The sequence below is a fragment of the Pipistrellus kuhlii genome, unplaced genomic scaffold, assembly GCF_014108245.1.
Source record: "Pipistrellus kuhlii isolate mPipKuh1 unplaced genomic scaffold, mPipKuh1.p scaffold_m20_p_8, whole genome shotgun sequence".
Taxonomy (NCBI): Eukaryota; Metazoa; Chordata; class Mammalia; order Chiroptera; family Vespertilionidae; genus Pipistrellus; species Pipistrellus kuhlii.
Genome location: NW_023425584.1, coordinates 59582377 through 59605452, shown reverse-complemented (window position 1 = coordinate 59605452; position 23076 = coordinate 59582377). Strand labels below are relative to the sequence as shown.

Below are 23076 nucleotides of genomic sequence, written 5' to 3'. Positions count from 1 at the left end.
TTCCAGAAAGAGAAGGTATAGAAGTCTTGTGGCTGGTGTAGAGGATTAGAGGGGAGAGTCCATGTGAATCAACAGCAAACACAGTGACTAAATTGTGTGTTCAATAGGGTAATAATGCTCCACCATTTTGTTATATGTCAGTGAGGAAGAATTAGGGAAGGAGCAGCATGCCAACTATCAGAAATGAGTTCAAAGTCACTTCCTGAACAGTGGCTTGGTTGTTGCTAATATTTCTTTGGGTTAAAAGACGTTCTTCCCACTCAAGCTGCCAGTATTAAGTCTACCTCATTGTCATAACTCATACAAAGAATAGTCCTGGGTTAGAGGAAGATTCTGATCCTCTTCAGAGAAGAGTTACAGAGATATATGTCAAGGTAAACTGCATGCCCTCTGAGCAGAAACCAGGTGAATTATTAGAACATTAGCTAGTCCACTTGGGAGATGAGCATGCCAAATGCATAATGCTTGTTAAGGAAGAATTGCAACAGCTGGGCAGTGTTAAGGTTTAGTCCTTCTGGTAGTCTTTCATGCCAACCTTAGATCCTTTTAGAGATGACAGTCTTAGAATTTGTTTTTCAGTAGTTCTTGCTACAATAAGGGGATTTGGCTCTTTTCCAGAGATTTCCCTGATGCAGGCAAATTTCCATGGAAACTATAGATAAAACATTGCTATGGGTAAAATTGTGTCACCTCAAAACTCATATGTTAAAGTCCTAGTTCCCAGTACCTCAGAATGTGATCTCATTTGGAAATAGGATTATAGCACTTGTCATTATTTAAGATAAGGGAATACTAAAGTAGATAAACCCCTAATCTAATATACCTGGTGTCCTTGTTTTTTAAAAAGGACATTTTGGACACAGAAACACACAGGGGGGAGAATGCAATGTGAAGATGAAGGTGGAGATTGAGGGGATGCTCCTATAAGTCAGACAATATGAATTATTGCCAAGAAACAACCAGAAGCTAGGTGAGAGACATGGGACAGATTCTTCTCTCGGCCCTCAGAAGTTAACCTACCTGACACCTTGATCTTGGGTTTCAAGTCTCCTGTAATGGAAGACAATACATGGCTTCTGTCTGAGCTGCCAAAATACTTTGTTTCATCATACAAAAGAGGCGCACACTTTGATTTCCTTCTCTCTCCCCACGATCCCTCCCCGACCCCCATACAAAGATAGATGCTTAAGACCTTTGATTTCCTATGAGGGCAAAGAGAACTTGGCCAGCCTTCTTGGCTGATAGATCGGCAACTTCTGGCTGTGTCCTCACATACAGACTCTTTGTCTTCTTATAAGGACATGAATCCCGTCATAGGGACCCTACCTCTATCACATCTAAACCTAATTACCTCCCAATGGCTCTAGTTCCTTCTAAAAATACCACATTAAAGATTTGATAGAGCTTCAACACATGAATTTTGGAGGACACATACATGTGGTCTCTATCAAGGATTCTGAGAGATCTCAGAATTTGATTCAGAAAAGATACTCAGCCCACGGTATTATATCCTATTGTTGCCATAACAAATTACCAGAACACAAATTTATTACCTTACACTTCTAGAATCAGAAGTCCTAAAATTAAGGTCAACAGAGTTGCATTCCTTCTGGAGGCTCTAGGGAAAAATCCTTTTTCTTACTCTTTCCAGCATCTACAGGCCTTCTGCATTCTTTGGCTCATGATGCCTTCCTTATGCCACTCCCACCTTTGATTCTAATATTATACCTGCTCTGACTTTGACACTCCTGCCTCTCTCTTATAATCTTCTTTGTGATCATCAGAAAACCCACAATAACTCACCCCATACAGATATCTTTTGCTTAATCACATGTGCAAAGTCCCTTTTGCCAAGTACTGTAACATATTCACAGGTTCTGGGGAATAGGACATGGACATCTTGGATTGGGGAGAAGACTTATTCTATCTGCCAAAGCATACTTAATGTTACATATTAGAGAAGATCCACATCACAGCTCAGGATTTCCTAATGCAATTCACTCTATTGTAGCTTTTTTTTTAAAATTATTTTTTAATGTGGGAAAACTCTTGGTTAGAAAAACCACAAATTTCCACACCAAACCTAAAAAGGAGGTCTGAGTAGACTTGGGAATTATGGTTAATTATTTGTGGTGTTTCTTATTGGTTTCTTGCCAGAGATGAAAATGAAAGCAACAGAGTATAAAGAAGAAAAGATAAAAGCAGTTCAGTCAAATGGATGTGCATTACTTTTGGAGGTAGAACAGAAATACACAACCCAGGGTGGTTTGATGTTCATTCACTTAGGACAGTGGTCGGCAAACTGAGGCTTGGGAGTCATATTCGGCTCTTTGGCCCCTTGAATATGACTCTTCCACAAAATACCATGGCCTGGGCAAGTCTATTTTGAAGAAATGGCGTTAGAAGAAGTTTAAGTTTAAAAAATTTTGCTCTCAAAATAAATTTCAATTGTACTGTTGATATTTGGTTCTGTTGGCTTTGCCTACCACTGACTTAGGATAATAGAATGGAACAGATCAAGGGATGCTTCATTCTGCTGACTTTGGCTCCAATTTGTGGGTCTTGACTGATAATAAAGGAAGGAATTGGAAACCATAGTTTATGTTCTCTGCATTGCCAGTATGGGAGTTAAGCATTATCTTAACCCAAACTCAGCACCTATGAAATGGTCTGTTTACATTATGATAGACACATTTCTTAAATGGATTATCAAGTTCACATTTGGTGAGCATTTACTATATGTCAAGCACTGTAATACATCATTGACACATATCATCATATTTCATCTTCATGATTGCCTCATTTTCAGAGGTTTAGATAGGCTTAGTAACTTGTCCACTGTTGGACCAAAGACCATATGTCTTATGAAACGCATTGTCTTATCTCCCTCACGCTATTTTCTCATATGAAGAATATTACAAATTTACATAATTCAGACAAAGAATCATATAATAAATGTAGTAAAACCAATGTGCAATAAATTGTACTCTATATAAAATACCTACATATATGTTAACTCATTTAATTCTTACCAAATCCTACAGAAGCTATAAAAGTTACTATTTGTAATGTCCTCATTTTACAGGAGGTATAAAAATTACTATGAATTTATAATGTCTTTGTTTTACAAACAAGAAAATTGGAATTTTGGGAAATCATGTGTCCCATTACCCCCAATTTACATAGTTATCAAGTTGTATATGACTATTCTTTTGATTTCTGTCTAATCTATTTGGCATTAAACACCAACTGTCAGACACATAAAGAGAAATAATTATATTTAAGGAAGGAGTTATGGGTTTGGGGTCAAAGATCTGCAATAGGGTCAATAAGTCAAAGGATGGCCCTTAGTAATGTATGAGGAATCCCTCACTCCTCTGAAGCTCAGTCCTCACATCCAAGATGAGCAAAACACTATCTCCGTCATAACCAATGAGACAATGAAAAGGGGACAAAGTGTGTGGAAGTACTTGGTAAATTACAAATGTTATTTAGAAGTAAGTCATTAAAAAAACACACTAAATAGCATTAGAATTATTCCAATGGAGTAAATGTTGTTTTACCCTCTAATCTTTTCAATAGGGTATTGATTCTCAAGTGAAGCATCATTAAAGGCTCATTGAATCTGGTTAAACCAGTTTAGGTCTTTTTGTTTCTGTATTTCAGTTTGATGTTCTTTGTCATGTGGGAGAAGTATCACATGGAAACACTGGAAATCATAGTTAAAGGTCCATCAAAATGCATTCTAAATTAGATCTTATTAAATATGTATTTAATTCTTAAACTGCCCAACTAATTTACTTTAATGTTTTTTATTGATTTCAGAGAGAAGAAAGTTGAGGGAGAGAGGAATAGAAACATCAATGATAAGAGAGAATTATTGATGACCTGCATCCTGCATGCCCCCCCCCCCCCTCCTGGGGATTGAGCCTGCAACCAGGGCATGTACCTGACCAGAAAGAACCATGACCTCCTAGTTCGTGGGTCAATGCTCAACCCCTGAACTACACTGGCCAGCTACTAATTTATCTTTATTAGTTGAAAATGTGAGTCATTTCAGCGAACATTTCTCAAAGCCATATATGCCTTTTGATTTATTTAATTTTTATGCATTGGACTGATTTTCAAATAATTAGGGTTGACACTATGGCTGGCTAAGCCATTCCCCAAGCTTCTCCTTTTCCTCTCTGAATCTCTTCAGCTTGGGCCATAGAGAGAAAAAGGGCAATTTATTGTTTCTGAGAATACAGCATAACCTACTTATGACCTGATTTCTATGCTCCATTGCCAGCAGTAAGGACCATGGATAGGGCACTTACAGAAGCACAGTGACCTGTTTTGGGCTCTTTCATGGCTGGTGGCCTCCCTCTCTCCCTGATTGGCAAATCCTTTGTAGTATCTTGTGGGCCAAACAAAAATTGGCAAAGTTTTAGTGAACAGACCTTCCTTGAGATTCTGAGTGAATGTAGGACAGTGAGAAAACACACACACAGTATACCATTTTTACAAATGCAAATAGGTGTTGGACAAAGGGCAATACGCTCAAAGAGTTACTGGTCAAAAAGAACAGTGACGGTGGAAGTTAGAACCTCAGAAATAGAAACAAAGTCGGCAGGGTGCTCATTCTTCATTTTTGCTCTCATCTTTCTCAAGATGAACTTTCTTCATTTTCATCACTAGAGAGCAATTTTCTTCCCTGTTTTCACCTATCAAGAGTCTAAAGTCCGGGACACCACAGCTCACTGTGCTGCTGGTCAAAGGAAGACAGGTCAAGAAATGAGAAAAGGTCTTTTTAACAAGTTAAAAAAGTATTGCATGTGAATAGAAAGCAATCAAAAGATACAGAAGGTCATAATACAAAAAGTAAAAACCTTGGTCTCTTCAGCCACTGTTTTTTTTTTTTTTAAAATATTTTTATTGAATTCAGATAGAAGAATGGAGAGAAAAAGAGAGATAGAAACATCAGTAAAGTGAGAGATTCATTGATCAGCTGCCTCCTGCACACCCCTACTGGGGATCGAGTCTACAACCAGGACATGCATCCTTGACCAGAATCAAACCCGGGACCCTTCAGTCGACAGGCTGATGGACTATCCACTGAGTCAAACCATCTAGATCAGCCAATGGTTTTAATTACAGACAATAGAGATAAAAATTTTCTTATTCATCTTTATGGCAATGTGTATGTATATGTGTTCTTGTTATCCAAATGACACCTTATTCTGTACAACCATTAAAAAACTGAGGGTTGCCCTGGCTGGTGTGACTCAGTGGGGTGAAGTGTCTCTCATACACCAAAAAGTAAGGGGCTTAATTCATTGACAGGACATATACCCAGGTTGTAGATATGAGAGGCAACCAATTGATGTTTCTCATGTCAATGTTTCTCTCTCTCTCTCTCTCTCTCTCTCTCTCTCTCTCTCTCTCTCTCTCTCTTTCTTAAATCAATAAACAAAAAATATTGAAGGTGATTACATACAGATGCCATTCATTTATTTAACTATCTGTATCATTTTGTATCTAGTTTTTTCATGGCTGCATAGAGCAATGGACTATTTTAATCATTAAAATTAACAGATAACATTCATAATAGTTTAATATTTTAATATTTGTACAATGTAAAGTCTTCCATGGTATGAAAAATTCTAATTTATTTTGTAATTTCACCATTGATAGACATTAGTACTTTTATTATTTGTCATTGTTTTATTTGTTTCCTATGTAATTACTTCTGTACCAATTATGCCTCAAGATAGGTTCGTAGGTATGGATGCTAGTAGTTTTACAGTTTTGATATTTCCTCTCACCATGTTGAAATTGTTCTCACAGCAAACTATCCATATCACCAAATATCATCTTGGCTTCTCAGGGCCACTTGACCATTGTGATTGGAAGCAATGCTTACCTTCCCTTCCTCACTTTTCACCTAACCCTATCAATTGTGTCCATGCACCCCAAGCACAGAGCTTTAATCGTAGACAGTTCCTTCCTATCCCTGTGGTGGGGCTCAGAGCATTAACTAACCCAAATGCCTCGTAGATTATAGACTGGGGTTAGATGAATTAAGTCTACTCATTTTGTACTGGGCCTTTTACAGTTCATCAGTTAGCTTCGAGAAACACCAACAGGGACCAAATTCTGGACAGTCAAAAACTTCAGATTCATGGTTTTTGGCTATGATATGGGATCAGGCATCCCTCCAGGAGCAGGAACAGAGCATGACTAGATCTGTAGGGAAGTTTAGTAATGGGCAAAGCTTGTTTTGACACCACACTCACCAAACTACATTGCTGAAAGTTTTAGCTGACCCACTCAACTAATCTCATTGACTGAAAGCAAAATGTGTGAAGCTCAGTATTATTAGCTTACTATAAACTGTTGCAGGACCAAACCACAAAGGAAATATTTATCTGCAAGATAACATTAAATAAGAAGGATGCTGACCACGAGGGCTTATTCCTTTTAAGGCTTGTGCTTTGCAAGATAAACACACACACACACACATACACACACACCTCACATACACCTCTACTCAGTTTTTGCTACTTCTGAGGGTAGATGTTTGGATATGAATATATTTGGGGGGACTACAATCCTTGCATTCTTCCTGTCCCCAAAAATTCTTGCAAGGCACAAAACTGGAGCTTCTCCAACGTCATCGTTATGGACTCGAATGAAAGCCTAGTCACTAGGGCGGGGGCGGGAAGGACCCTGAGCACAGCAGTAGTGACAGCATCTGAATTCCCTCCTCTGCCGGCGATTGGTTGGAAACGAGGAAGCCGCGGCCGGCCTCCTGCGGCTCGACTCGCCATTGGCTGGGAAGGGGTGCCAATCAAGGCGGACCGAGACCACTGCGCTCCTTCCAGTTCTGCGCTGCCGCCGGGGTCCTGTTGCGCCGTCGCCTCCGTAGCCCGGGTCCCACCGGCCGCGCCTCTCCGCGGGGGCCTCCTCCCGCACCCCGGGCGCAGGCACCATGGTGAGTCCCCCCAGCCGGGGGTCAGGCCGAACCCGCAAACCTCAGCCGGACCGGGCCCGGGAGCCCCAGCGAACCCGCCCGCGCCACCGGAGCTTGGCGCTGGGCCCCGGGAGCGCACCGGAGCACCCCCGCCGTGTGCCCGCGTCCGGAGCGGAGGGGATGGGGACGCCGGAAGGGAGGGGGCGCGGCGGGGGGCATGGGGTCCCCGGTGCCGCACCGCACCGAGCTCGGGAACGGGATGGACGTGCCACCGAGATGCGGGGCTCTCCCGGCTCCGGCGGGCCCTGCGGGTGCGGGAGGCCGGGAGCCGCGGTGCGGGAGGTGCGGGTTCGCCCCTTCTGCCGGGCTCCCCCGCTGCCCAGCCCGCCTCCTGGCCGTGACAGGTGAGCGGGGGGGAGGAAGGTGGCACGGGGGTGGGGAGGGCGGTGATGGGGAGGATCTGCCCTCTATTGGTGGCGTGGGGGGCGACCCAGAGATCCCCCCGTTTTTAAAAGGAGAGTACCCCGCCTAGGTTGGACCCAAAGTTAGAGCAGCCCAGGGCGGTCCTGCAGCCTCGCCCCCTGTCCAGCCTTCTGACGCCCAGGCTCCCTCTCCCCGCAGTACGGCTTTGTGAACCACGCGCTGGAGCTGCTGGTGATCCGCAACTACGGCCCCGAGGTGTGGGAGGACATCAAGTAAGTGGAGGGTCCGGAGGGTCCTCAGGGCCCCCATCCCCACCCCGGAGCTGCCCCCGCTCCTGGATTCATCCTCCGCTCCCTGCTCCGCTCCGGTCGCGGACGCGCAGCGCAGCGCTGCCTCCGCCCGCCGCTCCCGCCGCAGCTGCGCTCCCACGCCCCGGCCGGACCCCGGGGGAGGAGGGGGAGGGCGGGGAGGTGGGAGAACGGGGAGGGCGGGGAGGGCCAGAGCCGGGAACGTGGGGAAGGAGCCTCCGGGTCAGCGCGGCCTCCGGGCCCGCCCGGGCGTGGGAACGGCTGCCCGCGCCGGGCGCTCCCAGGCTCCGCGGGGCCTGCGGCTCCCGCGCGGGGAAGGGCCCCGGGGACCACGGGGGCCGCCGCCGCGTTCCAGTTCCCAGAGAAACCAAGGGGAGATCCCGCTCCTTGAACGTGTCCCCACACCTCGCAGACATAAACAGAGTGAGTTTCACCATGCTAAAACTGGAGGCTAGCTCGTGAGCCACAGTGACTCTCACGTGCATTTATTAGTGGTTTTTTTTAATATATCTTATTGATTTTTTTTACAGAGAGGAAAGGAGAGGAATAGAGAGCTAGAAACATCAATGAGAGAGAAACAGCAATCAGCTGCCTCCTGCACACCCCCTATTGGGGATGTGCCCGCAACCAGGGTACATGCCCCTGACTGGAATCGAACCCGGGACCCTTGATGTTCTATCCACTGAGCAAAACCGGTAAAGTGGAATTGGAATGTTTGCCCTTTCATTTTCCCCAAACTACCCCTCTCCCCCATCACCACACACACCCTTTCTGCTTCCACTCTGGTGGAGGCTGTCAGTTGCAGGAGGGCACCCTGGTTTCAGGCTAGCACTGTGAGCCCAGGACTCCTGATGTGACGGAAATACCAGACACCTGTGAGTTTAAATCTGTTGAAAGGATGGGATGGGTGTCTCTGTGGCCGTACTGAGCATTTCCTTTTAACAGGGGCCTTTCCCTTTGTCCTAGTGGAATATGCATTTAACCTATCGCATGGATGACCAAAACCAACTAGCTATAGCAAAACCGTTATTTGTGGATTTTCATAGTGGAACAGCCATCTAATCTGTCACGTTAAACGAGGCGGAGGGCGTGGTTACCTGGGTGGGTGGGCAAAGGAGAACACATTGCTACCCGTGTTTTCCCAAAAATAAGACATCCTCCGAAAATAAGACCTAGGCAACTTTGGGAGAAAAAATTACTAGAAGATACTGTCTTATTTTCAGGGAAACAAGGTATTAGATACTTCTTCCTGATTTTAGTGTATCAAGTAGGTGATGCTTTCATGCTGTTTCTCTACCCCCTCACACACCAATACATTATACTTATTAGGAATTGGGCTTATTATACAGTTACACGATAGGGATTTTTTATAAATATGTTTCCATGGAAATGACCAGGGTGAAATATGAAATACCAAAATGCAACTTTTCCTTCCCTTGGGTCTGTATCAATGAGCATCGTTTCACCATCCATAAGCCATGTTTATGTTACCCAGAGAGCACACCTACATATTAAAAACAGAAGTGGAGGTTTGGCAATTATGCAGTAAAATCAAATAAGAATCTTGATACTAAACTTTGAGATTTGAATTTTCTGTGAATCTTATTAATGACTTCAGAATTCTTATTTTACTTAGTGGACATGTATATGGGAGATATCTAGAGCAAGATTTTAAGCAATGTAACAAGTTTAGGAGTATTCTTAAGCTGCTTTCTTTGTAAATTTATGAAAACATGTTGTTTTCTCATGTGTAAGTTACAAATTCCCAATTTTTCTGGTGGATATGCTATGAGAATTTTGAGAGCACAATAAAATATGGTTATATGGTTAAACAGTAGTTATGCATTTTAACCAAATTTAGAATGTATCCTACCCATTATCAATTTAGATTACTGTTAAATACAGAGATGGAAAATTATACATCATAGAGAAATGTATCAAATTTTTTAAAAATTAAATAATCAAGTTATTTGCTTGTATTGGCTATGTTTTCCCAGAGAAGATCAAAATATCTAAATATATACAAGTACGTACACTAATGTGAAAACTTAATTCTGCCAAATCACTAAGAATATTGGTACATTCTACTTTGAAAAACTATAATTTTAAATTAAACATCCTTTTTTATTTATTTATTTTTATTTTTTTATTTTTTAAATATATTTTATTGATTTTGTACAGAGAGGAAGGGAGAGAGATAGAGAGTTAGAAACATCAATGAGAGAGAGTCATCGATCAGCTGCCTCTTGCACACCCCCTACTGGGGATATGCCCGCAACCAAGGTACATGCCCTTGACCGGATTCAAACCCAGGACCCTTCAGTCCCCAAGCCGACGCTCTATCCATTGAGCCAAACCAGTCCCGGCAAATTAAACATCCTTTTAATGCCCTAATGTATCTAAATAGCTTTAAACAGTGTTCTTAATCTATTCAAATGTTGACAATTTAAATTATTCCAATACCTTTTTATGTTAAAATGGGTGTTTTTTAAAATATATATATACTTTTATCAGTTTCTTCAAGGAAGGGAGAGGGAGATAGAAACATCAATGATGAGAATCATCCGCTGCATCCTGCGCACAGGATGGAAATCACTGGGTCAGGTGCCCTGATGGGGAATCTAACCATGACCTACTGACTCATAAATTGATGTTCAACCACTAAGCCATACCCAGCTGTTTCTTTTTTTAAATAAAATTATCTGAAGGATTATGTGCCCTTAAAAGGGAAATACTATTAGTTAAACTCGCCTTTGCAATCCAGGTGTTCATTTTGATTATTTTTTCCCCAAACGTACTTTTTGATGGAGCCCATTTGTCTTGGGCACAGTTTAATCTGGACCAGAGCACATAGTTCAGGGAAGCAGGTCATTGGTTTCCAGTTAGTACCACTGAGGGATTATTACTCAGAGCTCCCCAGAAGAACATTGGCCCATCCAAACAGATTCCCACCACCTAGGGGCAGGTGAATAGTTGGAGGAATTTAATTTTAAAATGCTCCTTGGAGAGATTCTGATTCCCTTTTCCAGACCTCACCCTCAGCTCTAAGGAGGATCACTGTAGTCAGTGGTACAAGATACTTTCAGTTTCAACTTCTTATGAAAAACTGAGAATATGAAAACATATTGTTTTGTCTTATTAAGTACCAAACTCCTCTATCTTAATTTTTGGTCCGTGAGAAACTGTCTACATTGATGTCTCTAAAATTTACATAATACTTTTTTGATTTAGTAGGAAATGGCCATCCATTCTTCACGAGAAAGGATGCCAAATATTTAATGGCAAATAAAATCCTAAGTAACAGAGTCCAGACAGAAAGTTCTAAGTGGGTAAGAGCCAAAAATGCTTCATTATAAACTCAGCATCTACGGTACTTACACTCCCACCAATGTAACCATTTCTCAAGTACTTTAAATTCCCCTTTTTAAGAAAAAAATAAATAGTCTAGATGGCAGGTAGACAGTGAAAGGTCTGATAGTAAATATTTTAGGTGCTGGAGGCCAAGAGTCAATATGGAGGATATCATGTAGGTGTCTGTATAACTATTAAGAGGTAACCATTTAAAAATGTAAAAAGTTCCCAAACCGGTTTGGCTCAGTGGATAGAGCGTCAGTCTGCAGACTGAAAGGTTCCAGGTTCCATTCAGGTCAAGGGCATGTACCTTGGTTGCAGGCACATCCCCAATAGGGGGTGTGCAAGAGGCAGCTGATGGATGATTCTCTCTCATCGATGTCTCTAACTCTCTATCCCTCTCTCTTCCTCTCTGTAAAAAATCAATAAAAATATAAAAAAATAAAATAAAATAAAAATGTAAAAAGTATCCTTTGCCCTAGGGCCAGACAAAAACAGGTAGCGGGCTGAATTTGACCAAGTGATTATAGTTTGTCCACGTCTGATCCAGACCGTAAGTACATGTTAACAAGTAGACAAGATCTCTGAGTCTGCTTCAAGTGTTTTGTTGGTTTCCTTTCAGTTTTCAGATGGTCCTTTTTGGAAGTCATGATTCTTAAGGGAAGAGAAAAACCAATCTTTATTTCAGAAAGAAAAAAAAAATGAAGTCAAGTCATACATATTGGAACAGAACCTAAATACTTGATCTAATCAACTGTTACCTTTTCATTAGCCCTAGCAAAACTCATCATTGGATCAAATTACTGGATTTGATTTTAGGTTTTTTAACTTCACTGGAACATAAAGATGGATTCAAATTTTTTTAAAAAAATCTAGGATGATTAAATATCTATTAAAAACAAACAAAAACACCTTTGTAAAAACTATTTTGCCTATAGTCGAGCAGACCAAGGAACAAAAACTGACTTGAAATGCCTAAATGCTACACAGTATATTCCTTAGCCCTTCTCTGTTTTACTGAAAGATCAGAGATAAACATTGGGATCAAAATTTTTGTAGATTTAAAAATTATATAATGACATTGATAGTTGACAAATACTGGAGTAATTACCTCTAGTATCTGTCAATCATCATCGTTGTATAAAGATTACATATACAGAAATATAATGAACAATATAAACTGGTGAACAAAAACAGATCCAGAGACAGAGAAGCATTGATCAGACAGTCAAAACTCAGAGGAAAGGAAATAATTTTCCCTTTCTCTACATTTATACTCTTAGGGACCTCATGTTCCATTCATTCAGTTTCAATGATTCATTCATCAAGTATTTTTTGAATACATATTATAAGTTGAACTGAAGAAAGTATTGCAAAGCTATTAAGAAGCAACATAGAAACCCAGCACTTAGAGAATTCTAAAGCCGCTCACATACAAAAGTTTAAAATCTATATATCAACTGAAATGACAATAGACTATCTAGAATGCAACTTGTTTGTAACCCATTAAATCACATTTAAACAAACAAAAAAAAGATTATATATACATTTAGTATGCTTATATCTAATTTACCTATAGTAAGACAGGCATTTGTTGATTCATTCATTTTTTCATTCTCTAGTTAATCTTATTTTTAAAGAGCATAGTCTGTGTTGGAAGATGGAAAAGTGAATGATATAATCATGTGGGAGCACTTGGTCCTCGAACCCACACACACTTCTGAATCCTCCACACAGTGCCAAGTGTCAGAGCAAGTTCCTCCTCGAACCCTGCTCACTTTGCTAACTGTTGGGAACTCAGTCCCTCCTTCGTTCTCTGCTCGCTGTGTCGTTGTCAGGTTCACAGGTCCTGATCCTGTCTGACTATGCCAACTGTCGGGTCCGAGCCCCTCTGCCAGGAGCTGGAGTTTCTTGGATGCCAGGTGGTAGATGAAGAAGCCATGAGAAGTAGTGGATGTGTAAGAGAGTCTTCATTGTAGGAGCTAGTGGCCAGGTAACCATTGCTAAAGAGAAGCCATTAGACAAAACAGTTCTTCAAAGCAAAGTCGCATATAGCAAGTAGCCACACGCTGGCTAGGTAATACATCTTTCCCACATGGCAGTAGCAGCCTCTGCACACACAGCAGCAGCCTGCCTTATATAGGAACAGCCTCACCAAACAGTGGCACTGGCTGGTCAGTCACAACTCTATGCTACTTAGACAAAAGAGGCTTCTTTCCAAATAGTGACCTCAGTCTTTTGCATTCTAGGAGGGCACACTTATGCAGTGTACATACAGATTACCGTCACCTTGCTCTTGTACCTGTGTATAGTCCTTGGACAACCTGATTAAGATTCTCATACTCAGAGTGGCCTTGAACATCTGGCATACTCTGAATAGGGTTCCCACAAATCATTACTTTCAAATAAAGTCTAGAAACATCTGAATATTTTTAGTCTTATTTCTTTCTTGATTTTCCTGTCTATGACTCAAACCTGGAAATGTTTGACTGTTGGATAGCATATACTGATCTTCTGGTTTTGACATCATTGTCTATACTTGAATATGCTAATGACAGATGAGTTTATTATGGTTCATGTAAGCAAACATTTTGCTATAAGTTAAATGTGTGATTTTCAAAGTTTCTTAATCTTCTCAAGCCTCAATGGTATAAAGAGTAGATAATACCTACTTTATAATGTAATATGTTGAATACTGCTAAACACCGATCTTGAAAAATAACATTGATAAACAGTAGCCATTATTTTTTATTTTATCCTAGAACCAAAGTGTTTCAACTCGTCCCTTCCCCAGACCACATGAAAGATATGAAGCTCTCCTTTAAATAGTAGTAGCTCATTGAAGTGCATATACTAGCCCAGTGTAAATATTCCTTCATCCCTCCAGGAAAAGTAGCAACTTCATTGTCATTTTCACTGTTTTTCATTTCCCTCAACTCCTATTTGTTGTTTGAAAATGCAGCCTATGTTCTTGGTATTCATTTTATCAAAATGAATGAATGCAAACAAAATGGTATACTGTGTTTTAACAGATTTTCATATTCATGAGGCTAAGTAAATTGCTATACCCTTGCACACATAGATTTTAATATATTAGTGGTACTTTTTCTCTGTCATTTCAGTTGAGTAGCACAACGCCCTTTTGAAATAGGAAGGGCCTTTCTAGCACAGTCTCCCACCCCCACCAGCTTAGTTTAAAGAGTACGATGTGGAGATTTGATAAATTTATACATTGTGAAGTGACTGCCACCATAGCAATAACTGCCACCACCATCCTGCCCCAAAACAACCATTTCCTTTCTGGGGGGGAACATTTAAGATCTATTTTCTTAGCAACATTCAAGCATATGATGCATTATTTATTATTAGCTACTAGAAGCCCGTTTGTGCATGAAATTTGTGCTGGGATGGGGGATTCAACCTGACTTGTGACCTCTCGCAGCCCAGGAGCCCTTGCGGGGTGTTCTGCTGACAGCTTTGGCCTCTTCCCCATGGGTAGTCAGACATCAGCGCTGCCACGGAGGCAGAAGAGGCTGCTGCCACTTCCGCTGTGCTCTCCAGCCTTGAGCTTGGCTTCTGCCTGAGCGGTGCTCCCCCTGTGGGAGTGCACTGACCACCAGGGGGCAGCTCCTGCATTGAGCATCTGCATCCTGATGGTCAGTGCGCATCATAGGTAACTGTTGTTCCCCAGTTCCATCAATTTGCATATTAGCCTTTTATTATCGATATATAGGATAATCAACTTGGTAATCTTATAACTGGTTGTCTGTACCCTTTGAGCAATAGCTGCTCATTTCTCCCACACCCAAGCCTTCGTCACTGTCACTCTCTGTTTTTTTGAGTTTATTCTTATTTGATTCCACATACAAGTGAGCTCAGTGTTTTTATTTTACTCAATCTTATTTATTAAGTGTTTATTAATTTTAGAGGGAGAGGAAGGAAAAGGGATAGAGAGATAAAACATGGATGAGAGAGAAACATCTATCAGCTGACTCCTGTATACCCCCTCCTGAGGATCAAGCCCACAACCTGGGCATGTGAGCTTGGTCTCCTGGTTTATGGGTTGACACTCAACCACTGAATCACACTGGCCTGACTCAATTTTATTTTTTTAATGATAAAATCAGCTTTATCATTGAAGTCATTACTTCAATCCAGCTCTTTTGGTGCCATTTACTGCTCCTTTTAAGGTAGAAATTGGAGCTAATGTAGTATACATACAAAAATGAAACCATATTAATTTTTGTACCCAGAAACTTCCTCAATACAAATAAACAAATCAATATTGAGATTTTAAAAAAATAAGTAAACTGGGTAATTGTTAGGATCAAGACCTTCCCCCCCCCCCCCCCCATAAAAAGATAGGCCAGTTAGCCTGAAAGATGAAAGAAGGCACAGTACATTATCTGATAAGTACATTCACCAGTACATCACCAACATTTGAAGTTATTCTTTTAGGTAAAATTAAATATCTGACTGTAAAGCCTTCACAGTGAGCACTTGCAGAGGATTCTCCCAGAACCTAGGCCATGAAGTATGGAGCCCAGGTGGTAAACCTGGTCTTATCTCAGGGCTTTACTTTGGTGATCCCAGGCAACCATGGAATTCAAGCTGGGTCTTTGTTTTCCTAGAATTCTGCAATTTTTGAGAATTTAAAAGAAATCATAGATGCATGTTATTGGGTGGGTCATTAAAATGAGCATCAGAGGATAAATCAGAAAATCTGTATTCTCCTTAACATACCCAGACATAATTATGGCTGACATTAACTGGACATCGGTGTAGTTTGCAAGGAACAAATGTCCTTCTGACTCTTTCCAGAGCAAATGTTCCTCTTCATGGTGTTGGAAAGTGATAGTTCTGGGTGGATGCTCTGTGGACGTCAACAGGAAAACACTTAAGGAGTTCGGTATAGCTGGCCCAGTGCAGAGGCTGACAACTCAGAAGACCTGAGTACTTGCAGCTTTTCCATTGGCTACTTTGCCACTTTGTTCATTAAAAAGGAAACAGTGGGGGAAATGGTGCCTTTGTTTATGCCTAGCAAAACTGAACGCTTTTTTTTTTCTATATCAAAGATATTGAGATTAAAGAAGTTTCTACTCCAAGTAAAGGTAAACACTCAGAAGTATTTACTTGTTACTTCAGCTTTGCTTTTATCGTATCTTCTACTTGTACATCATTATTGAATCATGTAATATGAATTGTTGCTTTATTGAAATTATTTGTGCTCAATCTTCAAGTCACTCAAACCTTTCAGTCCTTATGTCCCAGTCACTGTCAGTACTGAAGCCAGTTCTCTGTTCCTTCTGCACACTGAGTTTTTACGGGTGTTAGGATGACAAGAGCCCAAGCTCCTTTTCTTCACTCTCCCCACCATTAACTTAAATACAACTCAGCTTTGAGATGGCAAAACTGATGTTATTTCTTAAGAGAAGCCTTCCTTTCCCTCCAAAACCATACTTATGTCTCACCGTACATGCAACAGTATATAATTATGCTATTTTTAGTACTTAGTTGTCTCTCTTGCCTCACTAGACTCTAGCCTCTATGAAACTTTAACCATTGCTCAGGAAAGCAGATTTGCAACCTTTTGCATCTCATGGCACACATAAACTAATTACTAAAATTCTGAGGCACACAAAAAAACATGTTTTTTTTTGGCAATTTTACAAAAAAATAGTTATAATTTTGACTCATTCATACCAGATTGCTTGTTGCTGTGTTGCTGTTGTCATTTTTTATTGACAATCTAAGGGAAAAGAGGTCAATGTCCCTGATTAAATAATCAGGTGTTGCATGTTTTAAAAATTCTTGTGGTACAGTGTTTGAAAATATGTGACCTAGGGAAAAGCCCTCTCTCTCTCTCTCTCTCTCTCTCTCTCTCTCTCTCTCTCTCTCTCTCTCTCTCTCTATATATATATATATATATATATATATATATATATATACACACACATATATATTACATATATACACACATATACACATGTACACACATATAAATACATATATGTGTATGTACATATAATGAATGTACATGCACTCTATTCTCTGGAAATTAAAATATGAAAGCTAATTCATATATACCTTTTATAATTCACATATATATGACACCATATGGTTCTACACTTAATTCTCACAATAACCATCATAGAAAATAGATGTCTGTTATTCTTATTTTCTAAATAGGGAAGTGAAGCTTCAGTACTTTAAAACTGTGTCTCAAACTACTCAGCTATCACTCATCAGAGCAGGAATGTGGACACAGATAAGCTTGTAACGGTCATATTATGTGCTTTCCCTCAAAGAGTAGAACCTATGACCTTTTCCTTCCCAAAGACAACCAGTTGAGCATGAAGATGAACAACAAAGATGTGTGTTAGTACCACCCATTCTTGTTTTCGTCTCCCCTGAACTTTTCAAGAACTTGCACGGGTTATTTTGCTTGTCATATTTATTTTATTGATTTCAGAAAAGAAAGAGGGATAGAAACATCAATGAGAGTATATTGATCAGCTGCTTCCTGCACACCCTAGGGGGATCAAACTCACAACCCAGGCACATGCCTTGATTGGGAATCCAACTGAGACCTCCTGATTCGTAGGTAGACGCTCAACCACTGAGACACAATATTTTAAAAAAATATATTTTATTGATTTTTTTACAGAGAGGAAGGGAGAGAAATAGAGAGTTAGAAACATCAATCAGCTGCCTCTTCCACACCTCCTATTAGGGACATGCTCGCAACCAAGGTGCATGCCTTTGATCAGAATCGAACCTGGGTCACTTTAGTCTGCAGGCCGACGCTTTATCCACTGAACCAAACCAGTCAAGGCTGCTTATCATATTTTTAAAGGTGGTTTTATTCACCAACTGGCACATCTGCTACAGGAAATCAGAGACTCAGAAATTTTGAGCAATTTGTTTTATTTTTAGAAGAGCTGTGACCAGTTGTACTCAGGAGGCCAGTTGACGATGAAATGGGTGGCTAATAAGCAAATTCATTTGTCTGCTGAAGCTACTGAAGAGGGCTAATTTGAAATGTTTGTGCATATGGTTTCAAAATTCAAGCCATTACTAATGAAACTGTCAGAAAGCTGAATACAGTCAGAAAAAAAAAAGCAATTATATATCAAGAGTAATGTTACTTTGCCAAAACCCATATCACTCATGCAAGCATTTACTGTTACTGTTTACAGTCCTTGGATGAGCAAACACATTGAGTCAAAAGGACTGACCTTTACCAACTGAAATAGGACCCAAGCAGGAAGCCATTGCTGCTTGTGAAGGGCCTGGCTCCTTGGCAGCTCTCTCAAACCAGAGTCTGTCTGCCCTCCAGGGATTCAGACTCACTGGGAATCATTGGATTGGGTTATTGAAAGTTGAGAGCCATTAATGCTTCATACCCACTCATAAAAAAAATTATATATATATATATATATATATATATATATATATACACACACCTTTTTAATTAAGATGTTGCAAATGGTTATTATCTGTGTTTTATATTGGTAGATTTTTAATTTTAATACTGGTTGGGCACAAATCAGCATTCATGATGTCCTTTACAGCTTACTACAATGGAACATTCCAGGATTTATTAACAAGATGACACCTACATACTGTCTTTTGTAGGACATGCTCTGTGATAGGGTTTTTAAAGGATCAGGACCCCTTTGAACTCTCATTGGGCAGGTTGATTGTATGATGTCTGTTGACCTTTTCTGCCCGAGACCACACCCTGTGCTAAGACCCCATTCTCAGATGCCTGTGTTCAGAATCTCCCACTTCAGAATACTCATTTTTTCATACTTCCAAGGGAAACATATTTACCTCAAAGCCAGCACTCCATGTAGAATACTAAACTTACTTGAAAAGCGTATAATAGCTGGAGCTCAGGTTCAGAATATTAATTCAGTTTTTGTACATTCACATTTTGGAGTTAAGGAATATCTACTTAAGTAAAGAGTTATTAGAAATGTTGCCCGGATATTTCCAACAAATTGCATATCTTTTTTAAAAAATCTTTTATATGTGTTTATTGATTTCAGAGAGAGGAAGAGAGAGGGAGAGAGAAATAGAAACATCAAGGATGAGAAAGAATCACTGATTAGCTTCCTCCTGTACCTGGACATATCCCTGACCAGGATTGAACTGTGATCTCTTGCTTCATGGTTTGATGCTCAACCACTGAGCTACACCAGTCAGACTATACCTTGTAATTAAAAAAAAAAAAATAGAACAATATTTTCACAGTAATATTTGATTGTTTGATTTTTAGTAGGGACTTTGGAAACTCATGGGGGAAATATTTGTAACTAATTCATTCCTTCACTTATTTTAAAACAAGCATGCATTCAATAAGTGCATGCACGTTCTGCTCCAGGTACTTGGGTTAGAGTAATTAAAAAAACAAACATAAAAAAAATCACAAATCAAAATTACAAAATACTACACCCCCATCCCCCACACACAAACCTTTGGGGGAAGGATAAGTGGTGCAAATAAATGATCAATTTAAACTATAACAAATAACCATCTCTAAAAGTAACTAGGAAATGAATTGCTACTTGGAAATATTTTCATGTATAAATAGTTTTTAAACAGTTATTGTAGATACAAATGTCTAGAATGCAATTATTTGCCCTTTCTCCCCAGGTGAGAGTTTGTATTCAATGACCATATGGCCTGGAATTCTATTGTTTATTATTTCGTTTGCACTGTAAATTCTGTTCAGTTCAATGTATTAAATCAAGTCTCTCTAAACTGTTTATTATATTTCCAACTAGCTTTTCCTCTAATAAGGGAAAAAAGATGAAGAATGGGCTACAGGAAGAAGGGAAATGGGTCCCAAAAGATTATGAAGTCATAGAGATCAATTTTACCTCCTGAAGTCTTTGCTGGGATGCTAACTTCTCCAAGCAGCCTCCATGCTGACTGCATCTAGCACTGCATCCTGCCCCTTGCTCCTAGGTCTTGCTCTCACCCCTTTATCCTCATCTACTTTCTTTTGCAGCATCTATCACTAAATTTTATCATCATAGGTTATAAAATTTGAGCATATATTATGCTTATTGCTTATTGCTTGTTTCTGCCAGCTGAAATGTGTGCTCTGTGAGGACAGGGAAATTTATTTTGTCCATCGGTATATTTAAAGTGCTTAGAAAAGTTCCAGGGCATAATAGAGGCTCAAATATTTGTGGCAAAACTCCTTTCCCTGAGGTGGGGTGTGGAGTGGGGGTGGGGTGGTGGAGGGAGGGCATTGGTGGGAAAGAATAAAGAGTGACCTGAAGCTGCCAAAGATTTTAAAGATAAATATAATAAACAAGGAATCTTAAATATTTTGGATAAGTCATTGGAATCCAGTGTGAAAGTTTTAGTGGAAGTGATTATTTCCTTTCATGTCCTACTGTCTTATTTTTATTTCATCCTCCCTCCAGGGAGCATGTTGGGTTGATCAGTTCAGGAAGCAAAGCTTAAAAGATAAGGGAGCTTATTTTATTAAAAGGAAAACTAGGGAAAAAAAGAGTGCCTTGACTCATGGTTAGGGGAATAGGAAGTGGTCATTCCTTTATTTTATTTAGAGGGACTTTGTATTCTGTTTGTACGTCATTTACGTAATGGGTGCTATGGACTGGTGCTTCCAAGAAACTGAGACTGTTAAGGATATGTATGTCATTTGATTTACCCCAAGTGGAAGAAACAGAATAGGGCACAGTGAGAGCATGAACTAATTTGCACTTTATTATATATTTAGTTAAAATCAATTTATATTTTATTAGGATGCCCTAAATCAGAGACTTTGACTTATCAGTCTGTAGGGCAATGCTGTTTCATAACAAGATATTAGTGACAACGTGAGAAAAATTAGCCTATCCAAGTCCTTCAGATCGGCAACTCCACTTCCAGGCATTTATCCTATTTTACACAGAAACCTAAATTGTTCGCTACAAAACGTTCATAACAACATTGTTTGCACTTGTGAAAAATAAGAGCAATCTAAATATCTACTAAAACTTTAATATGTGGACAGAATACAATTTTATGCAGTCAAGGTGGAGAAATACATTTAAAAATAAACGGATGCCTATCAAATAGTAAGTCAAGAAAGGGGGTTTGAAAGCAGTATAATCTAGTGTGTGTTATTTATACAAGTATATTTGAGCATGAACAAGTTGAATATAATATTAATAGTGGGTATCTCAGGACAGTGGAAGATTTTTAAAAAGTTTTTTTCTTACACAAACGAACCCTGACTTACCATGATCTGACTTAAGATTTCTTTGACTTTGTAATGGAAGGAAAGCAGTATGCATTCAGTAGCAATCACATTTCAAATTTTGGATTTTGATCTTTTCCCAGGCTAGTGAAGCTGGGCAGTGGCAGTGAGCTCAGCCAGCCACGCAGTGGCGAGGCTGAACAGCTGGTACGCTACAGTGCACTGTTGCCAGCATTTTCCAGATCCTGTAGCCCATAAATTACATGCGATGTTCAATACTTTATTATAACACAGGCTTTGTGTTAGATGATTTTTTTGTCCAAATGTAGGCTAATATAAGTGTTCTGAGCACATTTAAGGTGGGCTGAGTTAGGTGTGTGAAATGCATTTTCAACTTAAATATTTCAACTTATATTTTCAATTTATGATGTTTACTGGGACACAAGCCCATCATAAGTCAAGGAGCATCCGTATTTTGAATTTTTATACAAATAGAGATTAAACGCATAGGTATATAATAGCATTTATCAAAAGATAAGTCAGTGTTTGTAGATTATACTGTTATGATTTTGCAGATATGTCACTGACTTTGAGTATTAAAAAGATTTGAGGTTTTTGAAGATGTGTTTGTGTATGTGCCGCATAAGGGAGAAGGATTTCACATCAAATTTTTTAATATATAGATATGGGAAGTACGATGGCCGTTCATAATATATAAGTTTTCAACTGCTTAGAACATGCTTTTGCACTTTATCTCTTTACACCTGTGGCAGATGGGTTATATAATTGCTCCCATTTTAGAAAAGACGGTTTTTAATGCTCAGGTGCTTTATTTGATTTGTTCAAGTTCATTTGGATTGTGGGCTCTGAAACTGAAATTTCTGTGCCTCCAAAATTATGCTCTTTTGTTGTTGTTTTCCCCCCAGTTGCACTGCTATGCATAACTGACAGCAAATAGATGGTATGCTCTGAAGGACACAGGGTTTTTCAAGACCATCTCCATCCCACTTGGACCTCAGACATGCCACTCTTTGGAGCTGTTCCCTTGAACAGACGTTGGTAAAGCCACGGGCAGCAGCTGTCATGGCATAGCTCCTGAGGAAGAGAAAGTGGTGGTGACTCCCTGTGGCCGCCCTTGGCAGCATTGAAGGAGCTATTTCGAGCTCCTGTGTTGAAAGCTTACCTAAGAATAGTGGCTAGTTTCTCTCGTATTCTCCTGGCAGCATACAAGGATTTAGAAGATTTGGACTGAGAGTCCGAGATTGATGTCCAAGCTCCACGTATTTTTGTGAATTTAACTTCGGAAATGGTATTTGGGAACTTGTCATTTCTCTTCTACAGCTGGCAGTATTTTGGACAATAGATTTTTTCTTCCCCTTTGGACACTAGTTTGAGAAAAATAATCCAAATCCTATCACAATAGATGTATGTATGCACTCTGGACAACTATTAACGGTTACTCTAAAGCCCTTTCATTAACACTGTGTATATTTTGAGCTACTGTATGTAATAAGCTAAGGAGATGCTAGGAGATGTTTTCAGTACACTTGGCACTCAAACTTTAGTATGTTTAAAGCACAGCTCTTTATCTTATCCCCCTGTCCACCTCCAACAGTCTTTCCCAATTCAGCTACTATCTGAATTGGGACAACTTCTATCCAGTTGCTCAGGCCAAAACCTCAGTTTCATCTTTGTGTCATTTCCTTCTCTCACACCCTCCATCCAGTCTCTCAGCAGATCATGTTGAATTTGCCTTCAGAATATATCCCAATATGGACCACTTCTCACTCCCTTTTTTGCTTCTGCTCTGAACCAAG

At 40.0% G+C, this 23076-nt stretch overlaps 1 protein-coding gene across 2 annotated transcripts in view; it reads left to right on the top strand.

Moving 5' to 3' along the window:
* The first annotated feature begins 6824 nt into the window (after nt 1-6824).
* The window catches only part of GUCY1B1 (guanylate cyclase 1 soluble subunit beta 1), a 40161-nt gene continuing 23909 nt past the window's right edge, over nt 6825-23076 (top strand). The window contains exons 1-2 of one of the 2 annotated variants that reach the window (XM_036424206.2): nt 6825-6976; nt 7577-7650. In XM_036424206.2, coding sequence (XP_036280099.1) covers nt 6974-6976; nt 7577-7650 — 77 coding nt within the window. In that variant the 5' untranslated portion in view covers nt 6825-6973. Of the gene's footprint in view, nt 6977-7576; nt 7655-23076 lie in introns of those variants that run through there. The other variant, XM_045576482.1, reaches the window with a different exon arrangement.